General features: G+C 34.9%; 4 protein-coding genes across 4 annotated transcripts; 3 read left to right on the top strand and 1 right to left on the bottom strand.

Moving 5' to 3' along the window:
• The first annotated feature begins 1,929 nt into the window (after window positions 1–1,929).
• Window positions 1,930–7,288, top strand: LOC146137227 (nudC domain-containing protein 3-like). The gene is made up of 7 exons (XM_083394010.1): window positions 1,930–2,164; window positions 2,714–2,792; window positions 3,268–3,412; window positions 3,744–3,873; window positions 4,903–5,052; window positions 5,971–6,159; window positions 7,061–7,288. The coding sequence occupies exons 1-7, from the start codon at window positions 1,961–1,963 to the stop codon at window positions 7,169–7,171; spliced, it is 1,008 nt and encodes a 335-aa protein (XP_083250136.1). The 5' UTR covers window positions 1,930–1,960; the 3' UTR covers window positions 7,172–7,288.
• Window positions 7,289–9,925: 2,637 nt separating this feature from the next.
• Window positions 9,926–18,871, top strand: LOC146137226 (enkurin domain-containing protein 1-like). Its single transcript, XM_083393445.1, has 8 exons — window positions 9,926–10,117; window positions 11,304–11,513; window positions 11,905–12,147; window positions 13,510–13,676; window positions 14,090–14,227; window positions 14,790–14,950; window positions 15,584–15,720; window positions 18,161–18,871. Exons 1-8 carry the CDS (start codon window positions 9,955–9,957, stop codon window positions 18,322–18,324), a joined length of 1,383 nt encoding a protein of 460 aa, XP_083249571.1. The 5' UTR covers window positions 9,926–9,954; the 3' UTR covers window positions 18,325–18,871.
• On the bottom strand, window positions 18,830–20,318 carry LOC146137225 (ER membrane protein complex subunit 8/9 homolog). The gene has a single exon (XM_083393446.1). The coding sequence runs from the start codon at window positions 20,049–20,051 to the stop codon at window positions 19,458–19,460; it is 594 nt and encodes a 197-aa protein (XP_083249572.1). The 5' UTR covers window positions 20,052–20,318; the 3' UTR covers window positions 18,830–19,457.
• A 733-nt stretch (window positions 20,319–21,051) lies between these two features.
• Window positions 21,052–22,761, top strand: LOC146137224 (transcription factor E2F5-like). Its single transcript, XM_083393750.1, has 2 exons — window positions 21,052–21,086; window positions 21,299–22,761. The coding sequence occupies exon 2, from the start codon at window positions 21,355–21,357 to the stop codon at window positions 22,168–22,170; it is 816 nt and encodes a 271-aa protein (XP_083249876.1). The 5' UTR covers window positions 21,052–21,086; window positions 21,299–21,354; the 3' UTR covers window positions 22,171–22,761.
• Window positions 22,762–22,780: the final 19 nt, after the last annotated feature.

Raw genomic sequence — 22,780 nt, 5'->3', positions numbered from 1 at the left:
AAAAAGAGGACATATGGTAGGCCTATCCTTAACGCCTTTTTATTCGAGAGAACGATCGGTGCTTGCTACCGCTATCTGCCGGAACCATTTCAAAGATTTAATAGCCACTTAAAAAGGAGCAAAACGGCCTAAGAAAACAAATAGTGAATCGTATAGTAAGTGGACTATAAATAGAAGATTGGATTAATTCTCATACCATTAGTTTTTTTACCTTATAAACATTAAAGCCAAATAATTTAAGGTTAAATTTGTGAGGAAAAACAGCAAAGTTAAAAGGTCATCGCAGACTTATAGATATTGGCTGGTGGTTAAGTAGCGTTTCATTGCAAATATATTCAAAAGGCGATTCCTATTCTGTTTGGCGCTAGTTTGCGAAAAAGATTCATAAAATCTCTTTGAATTTAACAAAGATTATAATTTAGTTTAAAAAAAAAGTTGATATTTGTTTCGTACTGGTATCGTACACTTTCTTAATTTACCGTATATGCGGCCAAAATTTTGCCTTTTAGTTACTTTCAGCAAGAGTTTGTAAAGATTAAAACAAATAATAACGATATATTTTCTTGTACATTGAACTATTTGCTTAATTCAGAACAACATCAATCAGCGCAAAGTTTTTATCGGTTTATTCTCGTCACACCCTTTCAGCAATTAATTTTCAATTGCCGGATTGATGCCACGAATTTCGCCTTAGGGGATTTCACAATTTTGTTGCTGTTCTTGAATTTTCTTCAATAATTTTGAAATAAGTTGTTTCTGAATTTTTTCAAGTATATCACAGAATCGCATGGATCAGAGGCTCTTTTGTTTATGAAGTACCTACATGCGAGTGAATAGTGATCGTTGTATCTGACATGGTTGCGTGTTGGTTTTAGCAATGCTTGTATTTCAGCATGCGTTCTGCCAAAAAGTGTCACGTTGCGTTCTGCCAAAAGTGTCACAAAGTCCGACTAACATCCAAACGGCTGAAGCTCTGACCTGTAAGAACAGGTTCAGGTATTTAGAACTTTGTATACGACACCTATGCGTGTTATAAAACCAGTTTAAAACAAGCATGCGGTCGAACTTCAACACAAAATTGGAAAGTCTTTGACCTTGTAAACCGCATTAATCAAGGTCATAAATCATGAACAAAAAGATTTGTGGTTTCCGGCAATCTACTCATCGCTGTAGACAAAGTGTTGTTTGATAAATTGCAAAGCTGTATAAGAAATTGCAACCAAAGGATGTAACTTTTAAGGACAAAACAAACATGTTTAATGTATATGTGTCATTTTTCTGAAAAAAATCTTTCACGGTTGGAACTTTGGTATTTTGGAGATGGTTGAGCAGTTTAACATTGTGTGGCTGTAATAAAGTTACTGATAAAATTCGTACATCTGCAAAATGTTCCTCCTAAATTTTCTGCAACTGTATCTGAATTAACACTAAAAACTATAAGCTCCACTTGATTTTTATGTTGCATACTTTTGCTCGGCCAACAAAAACAGTCCAAACTACAAAGCTGGTTTCTGTGTTTGTTTAATTTGACTAAAACCGTGCTTTATTTTATTTATCTTTTAGGATTTGTATGTGGCGAGTGTGACCTGTGATAATATTACGGGTAACTATTGGCAATAATAACATTAAATTTAGTTTTATAGCGAAAACTGTAACACAACTGAAGTTTGTGCGTTTAGTCGACCTTTCGTGGCTGAACACATTTTACAGTGATTTTCAATGAAATGCCAAACTCCGGGTTTGCCTACTGAAGTTTGCACAGCCAGCCGTACTTCACAGTGATTTTTTTTCACAATGAATGTGACTTTGTGTTTATTCAATTTACCTAAAACCAGCCTTCATTTTCTTTATCTTCCAGGACTTTTATCTTGCACAATGCTTCGGCCTGTATTTATTTGATTTCAATGATTTTCTTGTCTTCCAGCACTTTTATCTTCCTAGTGTTAATTGCAATACTATTATGGGTTCCACTGCCGACCCAAACACACTTCAAGCTTATGACAACACTTTGCTTGCCATACTTCAACATGAGGCTGGAGTCGAGCAATTCCTCGACGTAATGTTTGGGTTTCTCAGTCGTAGAACCGACTTTTATCACCTGATGAAAGACCCAAAGCAAAGATACGGATTTCCAGCTGGAGTTGCAGAAAAAATGACTCAAAAGGTTTGCATCATTTATATATTAAATATTGAAATTAAATTGTTTAAAAAACTTTATTGGAAATTTCTATTTTTTAACTAGTTAAATACATCATAAGGTATGAGTTTGGCCTGACAGTCTAAATTAAAATGGATAGTCTATTTGTACTATTTGTATTTGATAAAGTATTTTTTTTCACAGCTAGAAATTTACCAATCTATATTAAACATAAAATTATATTGTAAATTGTTACGATCAAAAAAATATATATCTTTATATATTTGTGAATTGTTGCGTTATACACCCCAGTTTAGACCTCATTATGGAATAAAATACAAAATACAAGAAAATAATTTTATATATTTCCTGCCTTTTCCTGACTAACAAAGTTTATTTTATCAATTTATGTTTAATAAATCTGTTGAGCAAAATAGTTTAATAATAATCTGTGGTGTTCTTGTTTTTTACCCACTTTGTAACCACTGGTCAAGGCATTACAAAATATGCTCTAACTCATCAACAAATTATTAGTGCTATGTTTTAGTTGTTGTTTGTCAAAGTCCTACTTTTTAGTATTTCAGAAAGTATCAAGATGCTGTTAGAAAAGCACAAAAAGAAGCAGATGTTTCAAAAGAAGAAAAGTCAAAAGCTGGTAATTATTCAAAATATAATTATATCCAATAAACCTGTATTGGAAGGTATTCTTTAGTATTGTGAAAGACCTATAAAACAATAATATGTACAATGTTATACCCTGGTATTAAAACCAAAGACGTATCAAAAACAAATAGTGTAGCTGTATAAGCCTTTTTCTTACTCGTTAAGGTCTTGTTCTGATTTCAATCCTATTCTATCTTAAGTTGTTGATCTAATTTTGGTCCCAATTTAAATTTGATCTTTTTTCCTATTATAATATCATTCTAATTTCCGTCTTATTGCTCAAGTCAATATTTTAGTATTATTTTATTCAAAAGTAGGAATTATTTAATTTTATATCACATTAGGCAATATTAGCTTACTGCAGTTTATGACAACATTTACGAGAATCAATACCCTTTGTCTTTATTATAGTGCCACCTGATTACCATATTTAACATTTTATGAATAAAGGTAAATTTGTAAAACAGATGCAGCTAAAATCGAGGAAGTCAAAGAAACTTCCAAAGACACAACGAAAGAAGTCAAGCTACCAGTTGAAGTTGATAAAGCTAAAGAAGCAAGTAAAGAAGAAATTCCACAACCGAAATTAACAAAAGAGGATGGAACACTAAAGTGAGTATAAACAAAATTTGTAGATAATATGTCTTTTTTTAAATACTTATGTTTTTTTATTTTTCTTAGTTACACATGCTTCCCAGTTAATCATTGAAGTTTTTAGTTTTTTACTTTTATAAAATTACTTGTTCACTAGAAAAAGAGTAATTTTATGCACTTTAGTTTATTAGTTTAAAATAATTTTAAATGCTGTATATTTTTTGAGATAGAAAACAAAAATATGAAAATCTGCAATTGAAAAAGATGCAATTGAAAATAGTTTGAGTAATTTTAATATACAGATAATTACCTAACGTACTTAGTATTTTAACATAACTTCTCTTTGTAGCCAAGAAGCATTTCAAAGCAATCCTGACAGCTACAACGGTGCGATGACCGACAAGTATTCTTGGTCGCAGAACTATGATGACGTTGACGTACAGATCCCAGTTGAAGCTTCAGTTGTTGGAGGAAAGCAGGTGTGAACAAGTATTTCGCAACCTTTTTTGGCATGCGGTACCCTACAGAAATTATAAATAGTTAGCGACAACCTTTTTTTTGTATTTTTGCTGATTGGCTAACTGTAACGTTACAATAAACGATATTTAAACAGCATGTTAACTGTGCAATAAGGTTGAAAAAAACTTTTTAATTTTTTGGCACTTTTACCAAACACAAAACATTGTTTCAAAAAGCTTACCGAACGGGCAAAAATTGGACGAATTTAAATATATCTCGGCACCCTTGAGTGATAAAAATTGTGGCACCCCGGTAGAGAACCACTGCTTCATGGTTTGCCTCTTTTTATAAGTTTATTACAGTTGTGCTTCCGGATAAGCAGTACAAAAACCTGCGTTGTGTTTAGCAATAAATTAAAGCTAAAAATTATATCCATTGACATTTAATAAACATTACAGATTACAGTTGCTAGTTTAATCCAACTAAGTCAGTTGATTTTTTATTGTTAAATGGCTTATCATTGAGGGGTGTTTACAAACAATGTTTAGGGGCCAAATAGGAGGCTTGCAAGGTCATATTATAATCAAAACCGCAATCATGAGGTTAAGTGGCAAAAAAGTAAGATTGTAAACCTGTATATTTAGTATTACCCTGACAATCCATTTAAAACACAACTATTAAAATAAAACCATATACCCTGAATAAAAATGTTAAAGCCATAATATTCGATAAAAGCGACATTTCACAGTGTACAAACGTTTCAGGAATACCTCATGGCATCATCAGTGTAAAAACACAAGTGAATATAAAACCGATTAAACCATATAAAATATTTTACTTGTGTCCTGAAGACACCTTTTTGTTTTATACTACTGCCAAACAACTTTTACATTGTTCACAGTTTAGGTGTTTGGTTTTAGTTTCGATTTATGTAGGGTGAGAAAGATTTGGAAACACTTTTAACGAGTTTTAAAAAAACTTTATTCCTGCTTTTTTACAAAGTTAAAATTGGCTTATATCCATGGTAAACCACGAATATTTTCTGACAGGTGTCCGTTGACATCCAACGGAAACATCTTGTTGTCAAACTGCAGACGACACCTAGTGGTGGATTTGAGACAGTGATTGAAGGTGACCTTGAGCATGAAGTCAACCGTGAAGAAAGCATGTGGTCACTTGAAAAATCTAAAGCTGTTATTGTAAGATAAAAATCTGTTTTTTGTTCTTTTAAAAATAGATTTACAGGTAATTCATATGTAAAAATACAAAAGTTTGGATGATGGATTTTTAATGGTTTTTAGCGAAGTTGGTATTAACAATTAGTTGTGTATTAAAAGCCGTGGTGTTTAAACTTTTCAGTCGCCTACCAAAATCATGGAAACCTTTGTATAAGTTCAGCGCATGTTAGTTGTTTTTCTACCGGCCTTTGTTTTCACTGGAATCATGATTACTTATTTCGACAAGTCTTTCCAAAGGCATTCAGTTTACTATAATATAATATATTATAATGTGTTCAGTTATCGTTGGTTAGTACGATTCCAGCAGGGCTTAATCACAGAATATAATTATACACATTGTCCATATGAATGTTTCAGTAGCCTTCCTACAATACAGTAATATTACAATTTGACAATAGTAAGGCCATAGTTAAATATCATGATTATTAGTTTTTATCAATAGTGTACATTCAAGATTTGGAGGCTTGCCTGCCTACTAGGTGGTAAAAGTTAAAAGCGTTGATGTGACCTGTGCATACAAGTTTATATCTAAACCTTAAAAAATAAAAATATGTGTTGATTTTATCAAAAATTGCCACAGAAAACTGTGTTAAAGGTTTGGTGGGTTATGTAACAAAACAATAACATAAAGTTGTACCAATAGCAGCCCTGAGGCTTATTTACAAGTCAATTAAATTGATTTCTTATAATTATACGGCCAAAAATCTACAAACAATTTCTGTTTTATTTTAATTTTTTGTTGATAGCCATATTTCCCTATTTCTAAATCTTAAAATCAGGTAAGCACTGTTTTCATTCAATTTGTCATTAAACAGTACCACTTGATTTCCTGTTTTATTTAAACAATAAAAAAATACATGTATTTTTGTTTCCTCCAAGATCACGCTAACTAAAGACAAGAACATCTGGTGGACAAAACTAGTGGAAGGAGATAAAGCGATTGACATCCAGAAGATTTGTCCTGAGCGGTCCATGGCCGACATGGACCAAGAAGAAAAAGCAGTTATTAATAAACTCCAGTTTGATGAAAATCAAAAACGAATGGGATTACCGCAAAGTCATGAAATTGTAAGTTTGACAATTTTATCAATTGTGAAAAGCAGGGCTGCGGAATCGGTTAAAAATAACCAGAGTCGGACTTCGGGCAAATGAGTCCGGCCCTGACTTTACTCTACAGCCTGCATTCCGCCAATTTATCTAACAAAAAAAATGAGGATATTCAGCAATCCACTTATAGGGGTGTCGTATAATTCATTCACCCAAAATACATGGTTGGAAAATGTTCCAACATATTCTATTCCGCGTTTACATTTTCGATTTGGCGGCCATACCAGTTTAAAATGTGGTACTGCGCATGTCGGACTCGGGACTCGGGTAGTTTTACGTGGTCTTACTCGAGTCCTGAATCCGACGCCAGCGAAACAAAAAAACTCCTTGAGTCCCGAGTCTGCATTTGAAAATAAATCTTTTATTTCATTACCACACAAATTTTTATTGGCAAAACGTACGACACAATCCCAAATCATGCCACTAATACTAAAAAGACAAAACAATTAAATACACTATGCACGGATCTGTAATGTGGCTCAATAATGAAATTCTAACACTAATAGTTATATCGTCATCATCTTGATAAAAAGACCTTTTGGGACGCACTTTGTAATATCATCAGTTAATGTCCATATAGTATTCAAGGACATTAACTGTTGATGAAAGAAGTAAGTATCGAAACGTCTTTATCATTCAACATTAAAACATTCATTATAAACATTTGACATTATTATTAAAACAGTAAAAATTAGAACAGGCAGGCGTTATTTCAAGCAGGTTTTCCCTCCCCATTTTCTCAAAGACATAAAAAGTTCAGTCCCTACTAAATGTTTTTAAAACTTTTTTTTTCAGAAAGGTACGTTTTAATGTCGATCACCTTCCGTTTGATAGAAATCATAAAGTACCTCTATTTTTTTAGAAAGTGCACGATATTCTGAAGAAAGGTTGGGATGCCGAAGGATCTCCTTTTAAAGGACAAGATTTTGATCCAAAGATGTTTAATATCGCCCCTGGCTCTGTTGGCCAATGAACTGCTGCTTATTAATTGCCAAAGATATTTGCTTTTTTTCAATGCAATATTCACGTTTCTGGTTTATTTATATATAAGCTAGTTTTACCGTTTTACTTTTTTGAATACAAAATTTCAAATGAATGCTGTGTATTTATTGAATTGTCAAATTTTTGGTTTTATGGACATATAATATGCTAACTTTTTAGTAAATGATTTGCTATCATTAGTAGGGATGGATCAGATCTCCAAGGCCACTTGATAGTATCCTGTCGGTACTTACTAGTTTGCACCTATGTTGGTATCGGCGCCTATCAAATAAAAAGTTAAATTTCGCACAGTTTGTGCAGTCAAAAGCACTTATTTCACCTTTAAAAGGACTTAAAGAAGAATAGCAGGTTTACAAAGGTATTTTACTGACTAATAGTAGGTCTGTTTGTACGCCTAAGCAATTTGAGGTCCGAAAACCTTTTAGTTTTATTTATTTTGATTTCAACCTGAAAAATACCTTTAAACATTTAAATTTTATATATTTTGCTTTTTTAATTATAGTAATGACATGAATTGCAATAACTGTTTGGAAGTCTCCTATTTAAATAAAGTTATAAAGGTGGAAGTCACCAAAGCGTGTCGCAAATGTTATGTTGTTATGGGAACGAAACCGGTTTCAACTCATCAAATATTTATCGACGAGTTAAGGTTTTGTAGTAAATTAATAAGAGATAACTTTCAAGTTCCCACTTTAAAATTGTGATTTCTTATTTAAAATAGTTTTTTATTCAGTGCTAGATGGAAAAAACGAGCACTGTAACAAATTTTGAGTCTAACAAGAATTGTCATAAGGTACGGAGCGCTGGTCTAGAATCCTACCACAGTTATAAAATAAACGCACATTATTTGTGTAAGGGTGCGGGTTAGCGTTTGGGTGTGGGTGGATCAAGTGTTATTATATTCTTTATTTTATAATAATACTTGACCCACCCTAACCCAAACGCTAACCCGCACCCTTACCCAAATAATGTGCGTTGTGGTAGGATTCTAGACCAGCGCCATAAACACAATAAAGATAGACAAATATAAAGTGTTGTGGGGTAATACTAATTTACGGAATGATGAATGGTCGGAATGCTCACTAATTTAAGTGTAACCCCGTTAAAACAATTATTAAACCAACGCACAATATTTGGGTTAGGGTGGGGGTTAGCGTTTGGGTGAAGGTGGGTCAAGTGTTAATAATAATACTGTAAGCGTTCCGACCATTCCGACCATTCATCATTCCGTAAATTAGTGTTACCCAGTGTTGTGTTAGTTTACCTAAAATTTAACCTCAGGCTGATACTTAAACATTTATTTTAGGTTTAGTTAATCTATATATACTCAGTATGAAATATTAAAAAACAACATTACTGCTTTAAATCAGACCCAGGGTGGGACAAACCCAGGCCGACATCATTGTTTGTGGCCCGTGAAGCACTATTGAATTATTGTAATGCGTATAGTTGGGGGTTTAATCAAAGAAATATAAGTACCCAACGATCAGCAAGCATACTGCAATTGTTTGATTATGATTACATTTTTCAAGTAACACCATTAAACAAACTAGTTTACTATTATTAAGTTCGGATTGCGCTCACCATTTTCCCAGTCTCATTATCAGTTGATTTCATTTGCACACAATTCGACGATACCAGCAAGTTTTATATGTCTTTCGACGTTATTTCTTGACAATGCTTTGTGGCGTCATCTTTAAACTTTTTGAACCCCGACCTAACGAAAATCGTTGATCCACCCCTGGCATGCATGCATATCCTGCTTTATGTGGCCCGCAAAGAATATGCAAGAAAATTGCGGCCCACGATGCTATCAACAAGTCTGGAAAGTATGGCAGATTTCGACGAGATCTTGTGGGTGCACGGCCGAAAAAATCCGGGTGACCAGGTGCAACAAAGGTCAAAAAAGTGCACCTCGGGTGCACTTTATGACTTTCCAATGCACTCTGTATTGCATACATTGCACTGTAAATGTATGCCAAACAAGCTTTTTACATAATTGGGGTGCAGTTTATATACTTTTCGGGGTGCACTTTAAGGTTGAAAAAATCTTGCGGGTGCACTTGCCATACTTTCCACAGTGGTCCACCCCTGGCATGCATGCATATCCTGCTTTATGTGGCCCGCAAAGAATATGCAAGAAAATTGCGGCCCACGATGCTATCAACAAGTCTGGAAAGTATGGCAGATTTCGACGAGATCTTGTGGGTGCACGGCCGAAAAAATCCGGGTGACCAGGTGCAACAAAGGTCAAAAAAGTGCACCTCGGGTGCACTTTATGACTTTCCAATGCACTCTGTATTGCATACATTGCACTGTAAATGTATGCCAAACAAGCTTTTTACATAATTGGGGTGCAGTTTATATACTTTTCGGGGTGCACTTTAAGGTTGAAAAAATCTTGCGGGTGCACTTGCCATACTTTCCACAGTGGTCCACCCCTGGCATGCATGCATATCCTGCTTTATGTGGCCCGCAAAGAATATGCAAGAAAATTGTGGCCCGCGATGCTATCAACCTATGACCACCCTGCTTCATTCATGTACCGACATTGCTATCAGTTATTTAGGGTGATAATTGGTATAAACTTTTTTCTCCAAATCTGGATCCTAATTTAGCTTCAAATAACTGACAAATCACTGTTTTTATTACAAACTAACTCTTATTACTTTGCCCTCAATTGTATTTTTTGTATGACATTACAGTAGTTTAAATTTTTGAGTTTATTGTATGCTAGTTTAAGCAACTGCAGTAATGTTGTACGGCTCTGGAAACTACGAGGGGCCAAAGAATTATGCTTCGGCTCCGGTTCCACGAATGCGACCGGAGAGTGTAGGGATTGCGGAGAAGCATCGTGGCTCGGGGATGTACAACTGCCTCAACCAACCACCACCTGTGTCTTCCTATGGAAGAAAAGGTAAAATAATAAACTTAAAAATCTCTTCAGTTCGTTATACCCCAGAGATTGTAAACTTTGGATTTTGCAGCTTGAAATTGCGCGGCTGTTAACATTTCCGCCCAAATTTGCGCAGTTGTAGTAATGTTATTTGTAAAAGTTGCATGACTTAAAATGAAGTACTATACTCAAAACCGTTAAATTTTTCGTTAGAGCGATTTTCCGTCGCTGACTACATTTTAAGTTGATTTTACATGAAATGCATGGAGCGCAGGCAAGCGGAAACTGCATGGGGATAAGGAATAAATTCCCCAGACAGGCCTTACTTTCTAATCTAAGTTATACCGTCGATAGCAAAGTTGCCAAGAAATAGCCAAACTATTATACTACAATTTAATCACTAACCAGCAAAATCATGTCATAGCTACTTTCATCTCCAGTTATTTGAAAAGTCTCAATAATATTGCTATCGTATAAGTTGTAGACAAACTTTATGTTTCATGCAAAAGTGTCAAATGCTCAAAACGTTATGGTATGCCGCATATATTTTAGCACAAATTTTATTACAGCCACGCAATTTTAAGCTGCAAAATTGTCTCCCCCTCGCAATTTCCAAGTTTCCAATCAAGTAGCTGTCACAAAACCAGTATTAAGGCCTATTTACACTACAGCTGCACTGAGCTGTGCATGAAATTTTTACACCACAGTTGGGCTAGACATGAAATCGCATTTGTACTGCCTAACAGACCAGGCAAAATCACTTTCACGCTTTGATGGCAGTCGAGCAAAGCGTGAAAATTGCTCCAAAGCGTAACTTTTTGCTAGTTGCAGCTGCTGCACAGGGTTTGAGTTTCGCCACAATAGAAATTAAATGCAAACTGTGCAGCTGTATTGTAAACGGGTCTTTATGTTTAACTTATATACAATAAAGCTGAAAGTTATTAGCAGCAACTTTTATTGAAGCATGGCAGACTAGCCTGCTTAATGATTTGACTTAAATAATTTACCAGTATGGTGCTTTGCATGAATATTGCATAGAATTCCCTAACAGGAACACTGATTTTAGTTAGCCTAAAATTCCTCAATCTTACACTGTACTATATTACATAGTTGATGTTAATTAAATAAAGGTGGATCCTTAATATACAAATATGCAGGAACGTTTTACCTTCCAAGTTATAGTTTTAAATGCATTTAAAAATTTTAGTTGAAGCATCCGGCAATATGGAAGGAGGTCCCATGAGGCACGCTGGGGTAAAATCCCCTATCCTGACCGACCCTGTGTACAACAACGGCCGGTATTCGAACAGGTCGGCTCGTCCGGTTCCACGGGTTCGACCGGAAGCCCAAGAAGTCGCAGAGAAGTCGAAAGGGTGCATGGGAATGCTGATGGGAAACTATGGAAAACCTGACCCATGTAAGAAAGCTGTTTCTGTTATACGGTGCAAATATATACTTGATTTTGCTTTCATGGTATGAATTACTTTTAAAACACATCCCTTTATTGTACTGGTTCTAAACCTGTGATAAACAGACCACTAGTTGTATGTGAGAAACCTTCAGTTATCAGAGGTTAGGAAAATTAAATTGGGTTTGCCGTAAATTGTATCCTCTCTATGCATCACTAAATCAATTAATAATGGAAATTCTGTGGCCAGCACTCAGAGTGAATTATTTTAACTGTTACTTGGCTTTGAAACTAGCTTCTTTTTAAACCAGAAAAAAACAATTAGGTCACTTGATTTCTTGTCATGCTTAGGTTGTTCAGTTATCTCCAAAAGCATTGAAATGTTGAAATTCTCTTGCAGATGAATACGCATACACTCGTGATGAGAACATCGACCCGAAAAAAGGCCCCCTAAAGCAAGCAGGGATTAAAAACCCGATTCTGGTGGACCCGGTGTACACTGGGGGGCATTATTCAAACCGCACCGCCAGGCCGGCGCCGAGGGTTCGACCAGAAGCCCAAGAAATAGCCACCAGGTCCCAAGGAACTGTTTCCAAGCTGTTTGTTACGGAGGAAAGGAGATACAATGACATCCCAAAACCAAGTGAGTGTAGTACAGCATTACCTTGTTACGAACGAAAATCAGTTATGTCATATACAAACTGAGTTCGGTACCTCATAAGGCAGGGGTCGGCAATCTTTCGTATGCAGTGTGCCAGTGTATGAATAATGTCAAAATATCAACAACTCGCATGCCAAACATTTTTCTATGTTTGGTTTTGCACTGGCAACCAGGGCTGTGGAGTCGGATAAAAGCAACCCTGACTGCGGCAAAAGTGTGCAATTTCATCTAGTCGCGGGTCCAGCTTAGACTCCTACAGCCTGTATTTCACCGATTTGCGTAACTAAAATAAGATGGATATTCACAATCCACTCATTGGGGTCATGAAAAATATGCCACCATATGCTATTCCATCCTAACAATTTACAGTTATTTATCAGTTTCGAAATAACCCTCTGTAAAAAATGAACTGTCACAAACACACAAAACTGTTCCCACTATTTTAGAATGAATATACTTGGACGCTTTTTAGCCAATACCTGGTCCTAGAAGTGTTGACTATAAGTTCCTCTTTTAGCTTGGTTTCTCAGCCGCACATAAATGCAAGTGTTAGTCGTGCTTACTTGTGATATAGAACGCCCATTGCCCTGCTTTATCGCAGTGCACATCACGCCAATTTTAGGTGATTGTGACGTATACGAACGGTTAGTGGTAAACAACCAGTTTAACAGTTAACACCCACAAAAAAGAATGTTAAACACAACAGTTGAGACACTAATTGTGACACGAACTGAAAATTTTTTGCAACCATTTAGTTAGCGCAAGTGTTAGTGATGTCATAATAATGTTAATGATGTAGTAGTGAATGGTCGCACTTTTTTAAGGTGATATAACATGCGCATTAAATTATTTGGCGTGCCCTGAAAAATCATCTTGCGTGCCACTTTTGGCACGCGTGCCAGGGGTTGCCGACCCCTGTCAAAAGGTAACTGACTGTGTTTTTTTTTGTAATATCGAGCCACTTTTAGCCAGGTTACCTTCTAAAATTTTTGATTCCAGTCACAAATTACACCTGATTAGTTCCAAGACCTAATCAAATACAAACTGTTTTTTGTCTTGCAGTAAATCCTGTTATACAAGCAATAAAACCTGTTTGTTCCTTGTTTCCAGGCTTGTAGAGTCTTGTCAGCCTTCTGGTGCCAAAATTTTTTCACTTCTGTTACTGTGCCTAAAATTCATACACTGCGTTGACAAATAATGCCACAAAACACATATTCAAATATTTTTTTTTGTTGCACCAATTTCTTGGTTTTGTGACTAATGACATCGTAAGCAAGCCGGCAGCATTCTGCTATACTGCTTGTCACCTTGAAGTTCTTTTTAAGCTATTCACCTTTCACACAGGAAAAGAGCCCAAAGACCATGGCAATGAAAATGTAAAGCGCATGCGTCGCATTCAGCGCGAAGCAAAGGCTCGTGAAGCGCAAAAGAAAACTCCGACTCCTGTGAAAGCGATGTGGAAATCATCGCATTATGATGGCGTTGAATCGAGAGTCAAGGGATTTATGCAGGTGAAGTGGTCTTGGTTTTCAAACATTTTTACTATTGTTGATTTCTTGAAATTCGTTTTATTGCACTTTTCTTTTTAATGTTTTTTTACACAGACCTTTTTATATAGACAATTTGTACATTTTGTTTTTATGTCAATATACAATCGTTAAACAGGAAACTTGATGTGACCTGATTTAGAAATCTTTATTTTTTTTGTATTAAGTCTTTTATGCAGACAAATAGCCTTTAAACAACTAGATTTTTGTGTTTTCAATGTTTATTCTTAAAGGTCCTAAAAAGTTTGGATAATTTGTATTACATTTACAACTTTTTAAAATACTCATAAATTTAAGTTGAAAAGTCAAATGTTACAAAAATAATTTCAATGTATTGTTACAGCTAAAAATAAGAAAAATCTTTCCTTTTCCTTCAGGACCCCCCACAAGCCCCCCGACCCGCCAACCAGCCCGAACGACCCCATTCGGCTCCGGCCCGATCAAATCGCGTGGATGGGGTCGGAGTTCAAAACAAGCAACCGCTGCAACCTCAACAATCACTTACACCTCGACAGGTTGGAAGTGCAATTGTTTATTCTATATTCAAAGTTTCAAACCAGCAGTGAGCCATTCTTTTGACAGGGGCAGCATTTTTCTTTGAACAATTTTACAATATCAGTTTCCAATTTGTTATTTTTTTGCCCTGTTTCAGGTGGCACATCAAAAACAGGAAACGTCTTAAAGAGATGTGGCAAAAATTGGATTTACAATTTATTTTAATAAACTGTGTGGTTTAGAGTAAAGAAAAGTAAAGTTGACAAAGTGTAAATTATTCAATACCATTTTAAACATTTTTTTTAACATTTTGTTCTGGGGTTAACCAATTTTAAGGTTATTTTCAGAGGGTGGGTATAAAAATAAAAATCACTGTTTCTACATTTAACAAGATAGCCAAAGAATCCCACATTTATTTTTTTAACGACTGGTGGTTCTAAATGCACTTTTATTAATACTTAGTCCACCTGGTTGATAGAATCGTTTTCACTACTATTGTTGTATGTTAAATTTATAAATATATATGTTCATAGGCATTAAGTGTTTTTTAGTAATACTAATTGAGAAGTGTTTTAACTGCAGGCTAAGAAGCCAATAAATTTTGTTGCACGAAATGCGAAAGTAGCTCGGTCTTACGAAATAAGACGATCCAAATCGCAACTTGCTGTCCATGAATCAAGTCAGAAGTACGACGATGGGCTGAACAAGTACAAAGAAAACGTCAGAGGAAAGACCCCAAACTAGTAAGTTTAAATGTGTAAAATAAATCACCTTAAAATGTTTCTAGTTATAAACATACCAGCATTACAATACATATGCTATGCAAGAAAACTAGTACTTGTCTTTACTTCTATTTAATTAATGTCAAAGTATCATCAAAATTAGTCAGAATGGAATTTGATTGCAAGAACGTTATCGGTTCCTAAAGTAAGACTGTTGTGAGATTCAAACTGACAATCCCAGTCATTGTAGGACTGCCGCTTGACCAACTAAGCTACACAGGTTCAGGTGGGGAACAATTCCAACCATGGCACCGTTACCTGCTAGACTTGAATTTCCAAAAAACAGTTTGGCTGTTGTGGTAATCAAAATCATAAAGCACTGGCTCAGTCTATTAACATGGTTTTAATCAGCCTTTTGAGCTTGACATCTAACCCAAAGGAATCAATTCATTTGCTAATTTAAACACCGCACTGAACTTATTTTTTCTAGACCCCGGTTGACTTGTTTAAAACCGACTTCACATTCTCGGTTTTTATATTGGAGAATAATATTTGACTAGCTTTGCTCGAAACGATTTGCATTTACTACCAATCCTTCCTTCTGCATCATAAACATTTCTTTTAAAGTTTAACGACATGTCTTTCTTTGTTTAGTCTTCAGTCAAGGCAGAAACTATGGACAAAGCAGGAACGTGAACGGATCCGTAATATGCCCGACCCCACAGTTCCTGAAGGTCACACTGTCCTTCCCGACTCCGAACGAAGGACGACCCTCACCACGTTGAAAAACAGTAAGTTGGTAGATTTAAAAAAATGTTATTTACAAAAACGTTTTTTGACAATTTAATGAAAAAACATTTTTTGAGCGATTTACATTTTAAGATAATTTGATTAAAAAGCCTGTTTTTTCATCTGGCAAAATATGTATTTCTGTCAATTTCAATATATGGTTCGTACCTGTTTTTGTAAACAGTGTACATCATATATTTTGATTTTAAGCATGAATTGTATTTTATTGGCCACGGTGGATTCTTCACATACAAAACTGCTTTAGATGTAATTTTTTTTTTCAAATAAAAAAATCCACAAGTAAACATTGATTTAATTGTAAACCTTTACGAAAAGTGCTCATTGAAGCTATACACATTACACAGTTTACTTATTTTATGAAGTTGCTCACTTAAAAATCAGTTTTAGAGTTTGAAGTGTTGAAAACCCTTTATGGTGAAAAAAATTCTACCAGATAAAAATCCAAGTGATCTAAATTTCCAGCTTCTGTATCTTACACCGTCATCGAAGAAAAATCCAGTCCACATTACACAGCCAACGAACAACTGTATTATTATGAAGATAACCCGTATGCGCAATACAATGCAAATTTAGATGATATTGATTACTATAAGAATGATGCAAATGTGTCTGCTCAATTCCAACCCCACCCTCCAGAGAAACACAAACCTTATTCGCAAAGTTTGCGTGCTACCAATGGCAGCTATAAATACACTGATGATATTGATAGTGTTACTGATTCAAGTTTGAGCAATGATTTTGCTGCCCCTGTTGCAATACAAGAAGACACAAGCAAGCCTGTTGTAAGTGTGAAGGCTAAATATGGGAGTCCTGTGTATGTATACGCTCCTCAAAATATCAACCACAATTATGCAAAACCAGAGCCGGAGTCATACAGTTACAGCGATGACAGAAATCTGGATGCTTATGACAGCAACAACCGATATAGTCTTGAAAATGGTGACTTTGACCAATTTGAGCAAAGTTATTCTCATGAAAATCCCCGCAGTGCATATTTCCAGCCTCAGGAACAATATCACAATGATTATACTTATAAGGATCCAACTAGGAGCCACTACAAGGTTGGTTTGAATGACCAAAGTCAACTTAGGCCAACTGATGAGCCTGTGCATTTGGCCAGAAATAATGCACACACTTCCAGTGGTTTACAGCAACAGCCACAGGGCAGCAAGTATAGAAGTTATGACCGATTTAAGTCTAAAGAAACTCCTCATTATGAAGAAAGACTACAGCAGCTTGAACCAGGTTCTTACAATGGATACGAAAACGGTGAAAGTTTCAGCACTTCAAGTCAACAACCAAACAACAGTCGGTTCTATGCAAGTCCAGATAATCATCAGAGATATGTGTCTGATGAGCAGCTTAATGATCCAAGGAAAACAGTCACATTTCGTTCCCCGGTTGAGCAAATGACCCCAAACACTGCCGATCAACAACAGAAGATGTGGACTTCGTACAGAGATGCATTCGAACAACCTGAGGTGGCATTAGAGACTGACCACAATTAAAATGACCTTTTAGCAAAAAGTTGGGGTGGTTTCACTTTGCCGAACAAATAACACTTAACAAAACCTGGATCAGTATTAAATATTTGCCTAGAAGAATTCCCATGCTAGACATATGTGGTGAATACTAATGTGATTCCAAAAAATACCAAAACATTTTTTCAAAAAATTTAATTCAATTTTGGGCAAAAATGAAGCACATCCCAACTTTCCCACATATAGTTTTGCATGGGAATGTTAGGAATACTAGAGAAAATAAATTGAGATGATTGAAACAAATATCACACAAAATCAAGAACTGATATATTTTCATACTTCTTTTTGCATGTGTAGCCTTTCAAAAACCTCAAAAATTTGCCAAAAACATTTTCTTTTATCTTATTTCTTTCTAATATTTGAAATAACAACTTTAAAATCAATATTTTTCATGTTTTCAGGAACAAAATAGTAACGTTTTTTTTTTCATGCTGTATTTTTCTTTTCTGTCTTCTGATTTTAGCTAAAAAATCAGATTTGTAGAACATATATTAACAGAATATGGTAAATAGGAATTTGCATGTTAATTATTTCTTATGGAAGAAATAACTAAATATCTAATTTGTTACGAAAGTCAGATTTTTTAACCATAAGAATATTCAAATTGATTTAACGTAAACTTTATCATTTAAAAAAAATACATATTGTTGTTTCTAAGTAATCAAAAAATAGTATTTGTTGAAAAAAAAATTAACAAACATAGCTTTTGTTGAAAATCCAACCACTCTGAAAAATACTAAAGTTTAAAGCTATTCCAAGCTAATTAAAGTTACTCACTTTCGAATTTTAAAAAGTGTTTGAAACCTTGTGTGGTAAAGAAGTGTCACACTTCAGGTAAAAGTGTGCGCAAAAAAATCGCTAAACAATTAATTGTGCACAGAACAAGAGGAACTCCTGGAACAACACCGATTACTCCCGGTACGTTCAGCCGACTCTATTGGAGTACGTAACCGGAAGACCGACCTCGAGCGTCGCATCATGGAGGTAGATGAAGCGATTAAGGTGTTCGAACGACCCCGGGTTTTTGTGAGGATCGGGGAGTGAAACATTGCACTTAACACTGTTGTTTAATCATGGTTTTATCTTGAGAATATCCCTTATTATAGAGGGGTCTAGAGCACAGGTGTTGCCCAACATATCAGGGTTACCAAACTTTCAGTCTACGACTCATTTTAGTTTTTTTTGCGATATAATTTTTTATATTTGCATAACCATTAAAGATTTATTTAGATGTACCACTTGTGTAAAATTGATTTGGACCCTGTGTGACATTTAAAACGTTGCACAACCCCAACAAGTTTATGACACCCAGTTTAAACTAAATAAAAAGCATAGAATTAAAAAAAATCTCTTAAGTACTGTTCTACCAATTTAAAACCTGTAGCAACAGTATTTAAATCTTATTTTAGAAAAATGTTGTAATAATTTTTGAAATACCACTGTGCTAACCCACCATAACATGTAGTATTCTACTGTGACATGAACTAAAGTACTTTTCCAGTTTGTTTATTTTGTGTTTTAATCAATGTCTGTAAATATTTGATGCAGTAGTAACATTTCTAATGTTTAAATGGTGCAAATAAAGTTCCGAAATTTATATTTCGCTTTGTAAGTAGAAAGACACATCTTGTTCTATATTTCATAAATGTATTTTAATCATACTATAAATATATCCTGACATACCACTTTAATTGTAAGTAAAACAGCTAAACTGCAATAAATTACATTACATATCAACTAACACAACAAATGTATGTGGGAAAAAAGTCATGTTTACAACTTATATTGCTGAAAATTCAAAAGTGTTATTGCAGAGTGCAGACATTACAAACAACAGCTTATATAGATATAACCTCTGGTAACACAGTTGTAAGTGGTGAACAATATTCAACAAATAACAGTTGATGCCATTATTTCCTAAAAGCTATTTAATTCTTTACACACTGATTAATAGAGTTAGAACTGTAACTCCACAAAAATAATGCAAACATAAATACACTGCATTTGAAGTTACCATAAGATGAACATTAAAATGATTTAGGCTGATTAGTTTTAAATAAAACTAATGAATCTGAACATAAATTACTATCTGAGCACACATTAGTCCATCTTCAGCATCATATTTTAAACGTTCCAAGCATAAGAGGTATTAAACCTGTATTCAGGGTTTACAGGGTTCATTGAATTATCAGTTGGTTAATCGGCTGATTTAACCAATGCTGTGAAATATCATCAAGATGATTGTCAAAGTCAGTAATATCCCGGTGAACTCTTTTGCTTAGAAGATCTTCAGTTATTTCCTCACATTCTGCGTCGAATTGAACGGAAGTTTTGCTCTGTTTCCATTTTCCCTCGGCGTTCTTTTCATAAAAATTCAGCGAGTTTATGTTGGGAACCTTCTTATTATCGACAACGACCAGTCTGGTTTCTCCGTAATTTTGTTGAATTTTATCGCAAACCCGGGTGGCAAATAAAGTCGGCTCAAGCGACGCTGTCAAACTTTCCTGAGCCTCGTAATAACCAGCGATAAAAAGGTGATTTATCGAGCAATGCGCGTCCACATGAGTCAGAGCAATTTCGAGCATCGGTGTTAGTTGTAAGCATTGATGAAACAGGGGAATTACATCAACTATTTGAATAACTTTATCATCTTTAAGGCGATCTTGGCAACCAAGTAGCAATCCATTAGCGGCACAGTGAGGATACTTGGCTAAATGAAGTTGAAGTTTGGTGAAGGCGCGACTACTTATCTCCATACTTTTGCTTGTCATGCTTTTGTGTATTTAGAACAAACAACTTAAAACATAACAACAAGGGGGTTGGAGGTTGTAGTAAGACGTAATAAGAATATCAAGCCCATACAGAAGTAGTTATCTTTTAACTTAGTACCGGTACCTAATTTGATTAAATGGCAACTCCACAACAAATCATTTGCTTGTAGTTTTATTTACACCTGAAATTCCTGAGTTAACAACTCAACCATCAATACACATCCAGAATCAATTTTGTTGAAATTTAGGTGTGCATAATTAACAACTAAGGCGTTGATCCTACTTTTAAAACAACTCACTAATCACTATGTCTATGTGCCACTGGGATAAGTATAACAACTTGATTTTTTGAAATTAGTTAATCTTTACATCATTAAGAACTGTTAGTCTTTTGAATATATTTAAGTATTAGTTGAGTTTGATGGTAATTTTAACAATCACCTTTTACTAAGCACATTTACAGGTTAAGTGAAAAAAAATTAGGACTTTTTTAACGTGGCAAATAGACGATGACTAGTTACAATTGTAGCAGGCATTTATAAGTGCGTTTTGTGGAAAATTAAAATGTGTTTCCTGGCGTAACGGTTACACTTTCAACAACCCACTATTTATCAGCCAAATTTTTGCTAATCTTGGTGAAAATGAATTACTTTGACGCCACATGATTAACGTTAATTTTATTTATTTAAACGACATGAAAAGTAGTGAAGATAATTTTAGTTTTACGGTAAACAGAAAGATTAGATTGACGAAAACTGTTTAAAAGTGATCATAATTTTTTTTTATTATTAAAGAGTGTTTCTGCTATTTCTCTTAAAACATAATACTTTTGTTAATAAACAAATATTTTTTTCGCAAATTACTACCATTCACATCGCAAATGGATGAAAATTGTTGTTTTGATTGCCTAAAATAAATTGTTTTTTTCTATTTTCGGTTTACCACATAAGGTAATTTTTGTGCATCTTTTAAATGTCGACTTAGAATTTTGGTTTGTGACGTCAATTTCGTAAAGAACTTCTGAGTTTGCCGCCGGTAAGTAGTAATTAATAACCAATTAAATTCGTTTTTGAACTAATGTAATATTTATCTGCATAAATTTATGTTTATAAAATGTATATGATATAAAGACTATTGCTAAATAATCAGGCTGCATTCATTGAACATTGCTACTTGTTAATCCGATGAAATGTGTTCTTTAACAATTTTACAATTAACTACCTGCTAATAAAAGTCATTTTATGTAGCATAGATTTTAAGATTAGGTAAAGTATTATTAATAAAAAATCGAGTGAAACTTAAAATGACTGAGGGAATGCCTAAAAATCGTCACGAAAAGTCACTTGGTCTTCTCACAACCAAGTTTGTGAGTTTACTAAAGAACGCCGACAATGGAGTTTTAGACCTCAAAGTTGCCGCCGACCAATTGGCTGTGCGTCAAAAACGCCGCATATACGACATTACAAATGTACTAGAGGGGATTGGACTTATCGAAAAGCGATCGAAAAATAGTATTCAGTGGAAAGGTGCTGGGCCGGACTGCAATAATATTGACATGGTCGGTCGTCTGAGTATTCTCCGAGACCAAATACGCGATTTGGAAGAGTGTGAAAAAGAGATCGACCAGCAAAAAGTCTGCGTTCATCAGAGCATACGGAATGTTACAGACGATGGAGATAACAGCAAACTCGCTTACGTGACGTACGAGGATATCTGTCGGTGCTTCAAAGGTGACACGTTACTCGTAGTCCAAGCTCCTTCCGGAACACAACTAGAAGTCCCAGTTCCCGACTCCACCGAAGGTCAAAAGAAATACCAAGTGCACCTGAAGTCATCATCTGGCCCCGTTTCGGTGCATTTAGTCAATAAGGACACAACATACCCCCCAGTAGCGGTTCCAGTTCCACCTCCGACGAGCCCGAAAATAAAACCAACAAAGCCCCTGGAACCGTTGATGACAGCTTCGGAAACGTCAAGTTTGTTCGAGGATCTGAATTTCTCTGATTCGCTTGAACCTTTGCTCAGTTTATCGCCACTTCCCTGCGACCAAGATTACTATTTTAATCTTGACACAAGCGAAGGAGCTTGTGACCTTTTTGACATTCACTTGCCCGAATAGTTTTAATCCATTGTAGTTTTCGGTTTTTAGGCAACTTGTTTTAAAAAAACGGAAAATGTCTATTTTTTGTGCTGAAGTTGTTTTGTTGAAGCCTTGCTCTATGTAGGTGATGCACGCTTGAGTAAGCCTAAATCGGTGATTGAAACCTTTAAAATGTCTTTTTGAATTTGGGTTAAATTATGTCCTAGGCCTTTTCATTCGCTCATATTAACTTCACTCATATTCAGCTTAAAAATATTTGTACCGTTAACTGAATGGTGTTCTTTTCTCGTTGTTTTTTTTAAGTTTTTAATTGCAAAAACTAGCTTATTTTAAGCTAAGTGCTTTTAATTTAAGTTTGTATTTCACAAGTTTTCATTTCTTTGTATAGGAAGCACTAAACTAGTTAATTTAAGTGTGTTTTTTCTTTCATTTTCTAAAATCTGCAATATTTCATTGTACAATCAGTTTTCTGCTTTAACTATTTTTAAATTATGTTTTATAATAATGTGGTTTTAAAACATGCCATCAAGCAAAAAGTGTCAAGCAAAAATAATTTTAATTAAGTTTAAACTTATTTAGGTTTTATGCTTATATTTTGAAATTAACATTGCATTAATAAGTCTTCAAT

Source organism: Ascidiella aspersa, chromosome 7 (assembly GCF_963924565.1).
Source record: "Ascidiella aspersa chromosome 7, kaAscAspe10.2, whole genome shotgun sequence".
In the NCBI taxonomy this organism is placed as follows: domain Eukaryota; kingdom Metazoa; phylum Chordata; class Ascidiacea; order Phlebobranchia; family Ascidiidae; genus Ascidiella; species Ascidiella aspersa.
The sequence above is the reverse complement of the archived record's forward strand: the minus strand, read 5'-3'. Positions and strand labels throughout refer to the sequence as shown.

Coding starts and splice junctions, on each gene's coding strand:
- LOC146137227 (XM_083394010.1), top strand. CDS start 1,961: ATGGGTTCCACTGCCGACCCAAACACACTTCAAGCTTATGACAACACT. Junction 2,165..2,713: donor CAGAAAAAATGACTCAAAAG/GTTTGCATCATT, acceptor CCTACTTTTTAG/TATTTCAGAAAGTATCAAGA. Junction 5,053..5,970: donor AAAAATCTAAAGCTGTTATT/GTAAGATAAAAA, acceptor GTTTCCTCCAAG/ATCACGCTAACTAAAGACAA.
- LOC146137226 (XM_083393445.1), top strand. CDS start 9,955: ATGTTGTACGGCTCTGGAAACTACGAGGGGCCAAAGAATTATGCTTCG. Junction 14,228..14,789: donor AATCACTTACACCTCGACAG/GTTGGAAGTGCA, acceptor TTTTAACTGCAG/GCTAAGAAGCCAATAAATTT. Junction 15,721..18,160: donor CCTCACCACGTTGAAAAACA/GTAAGTTGGTAG, acceptor AATTGTGCACAG/AACAAGAGGAACTCCTGGAA.
- LOC146137225 (XM_083393446.1), bottom strand. CDS start 20,051: ATGACAAGCAAAAGTATGGAGATAAGTAGTCGCGCCTTCACCAAACTT.
- LOC146137224 (XM_083393750.1), top strand. CDS start 21,355: ATGACTGAGGGAATGCCTAAAAATCGTCACGAAAAGTCACTTGGTCTT.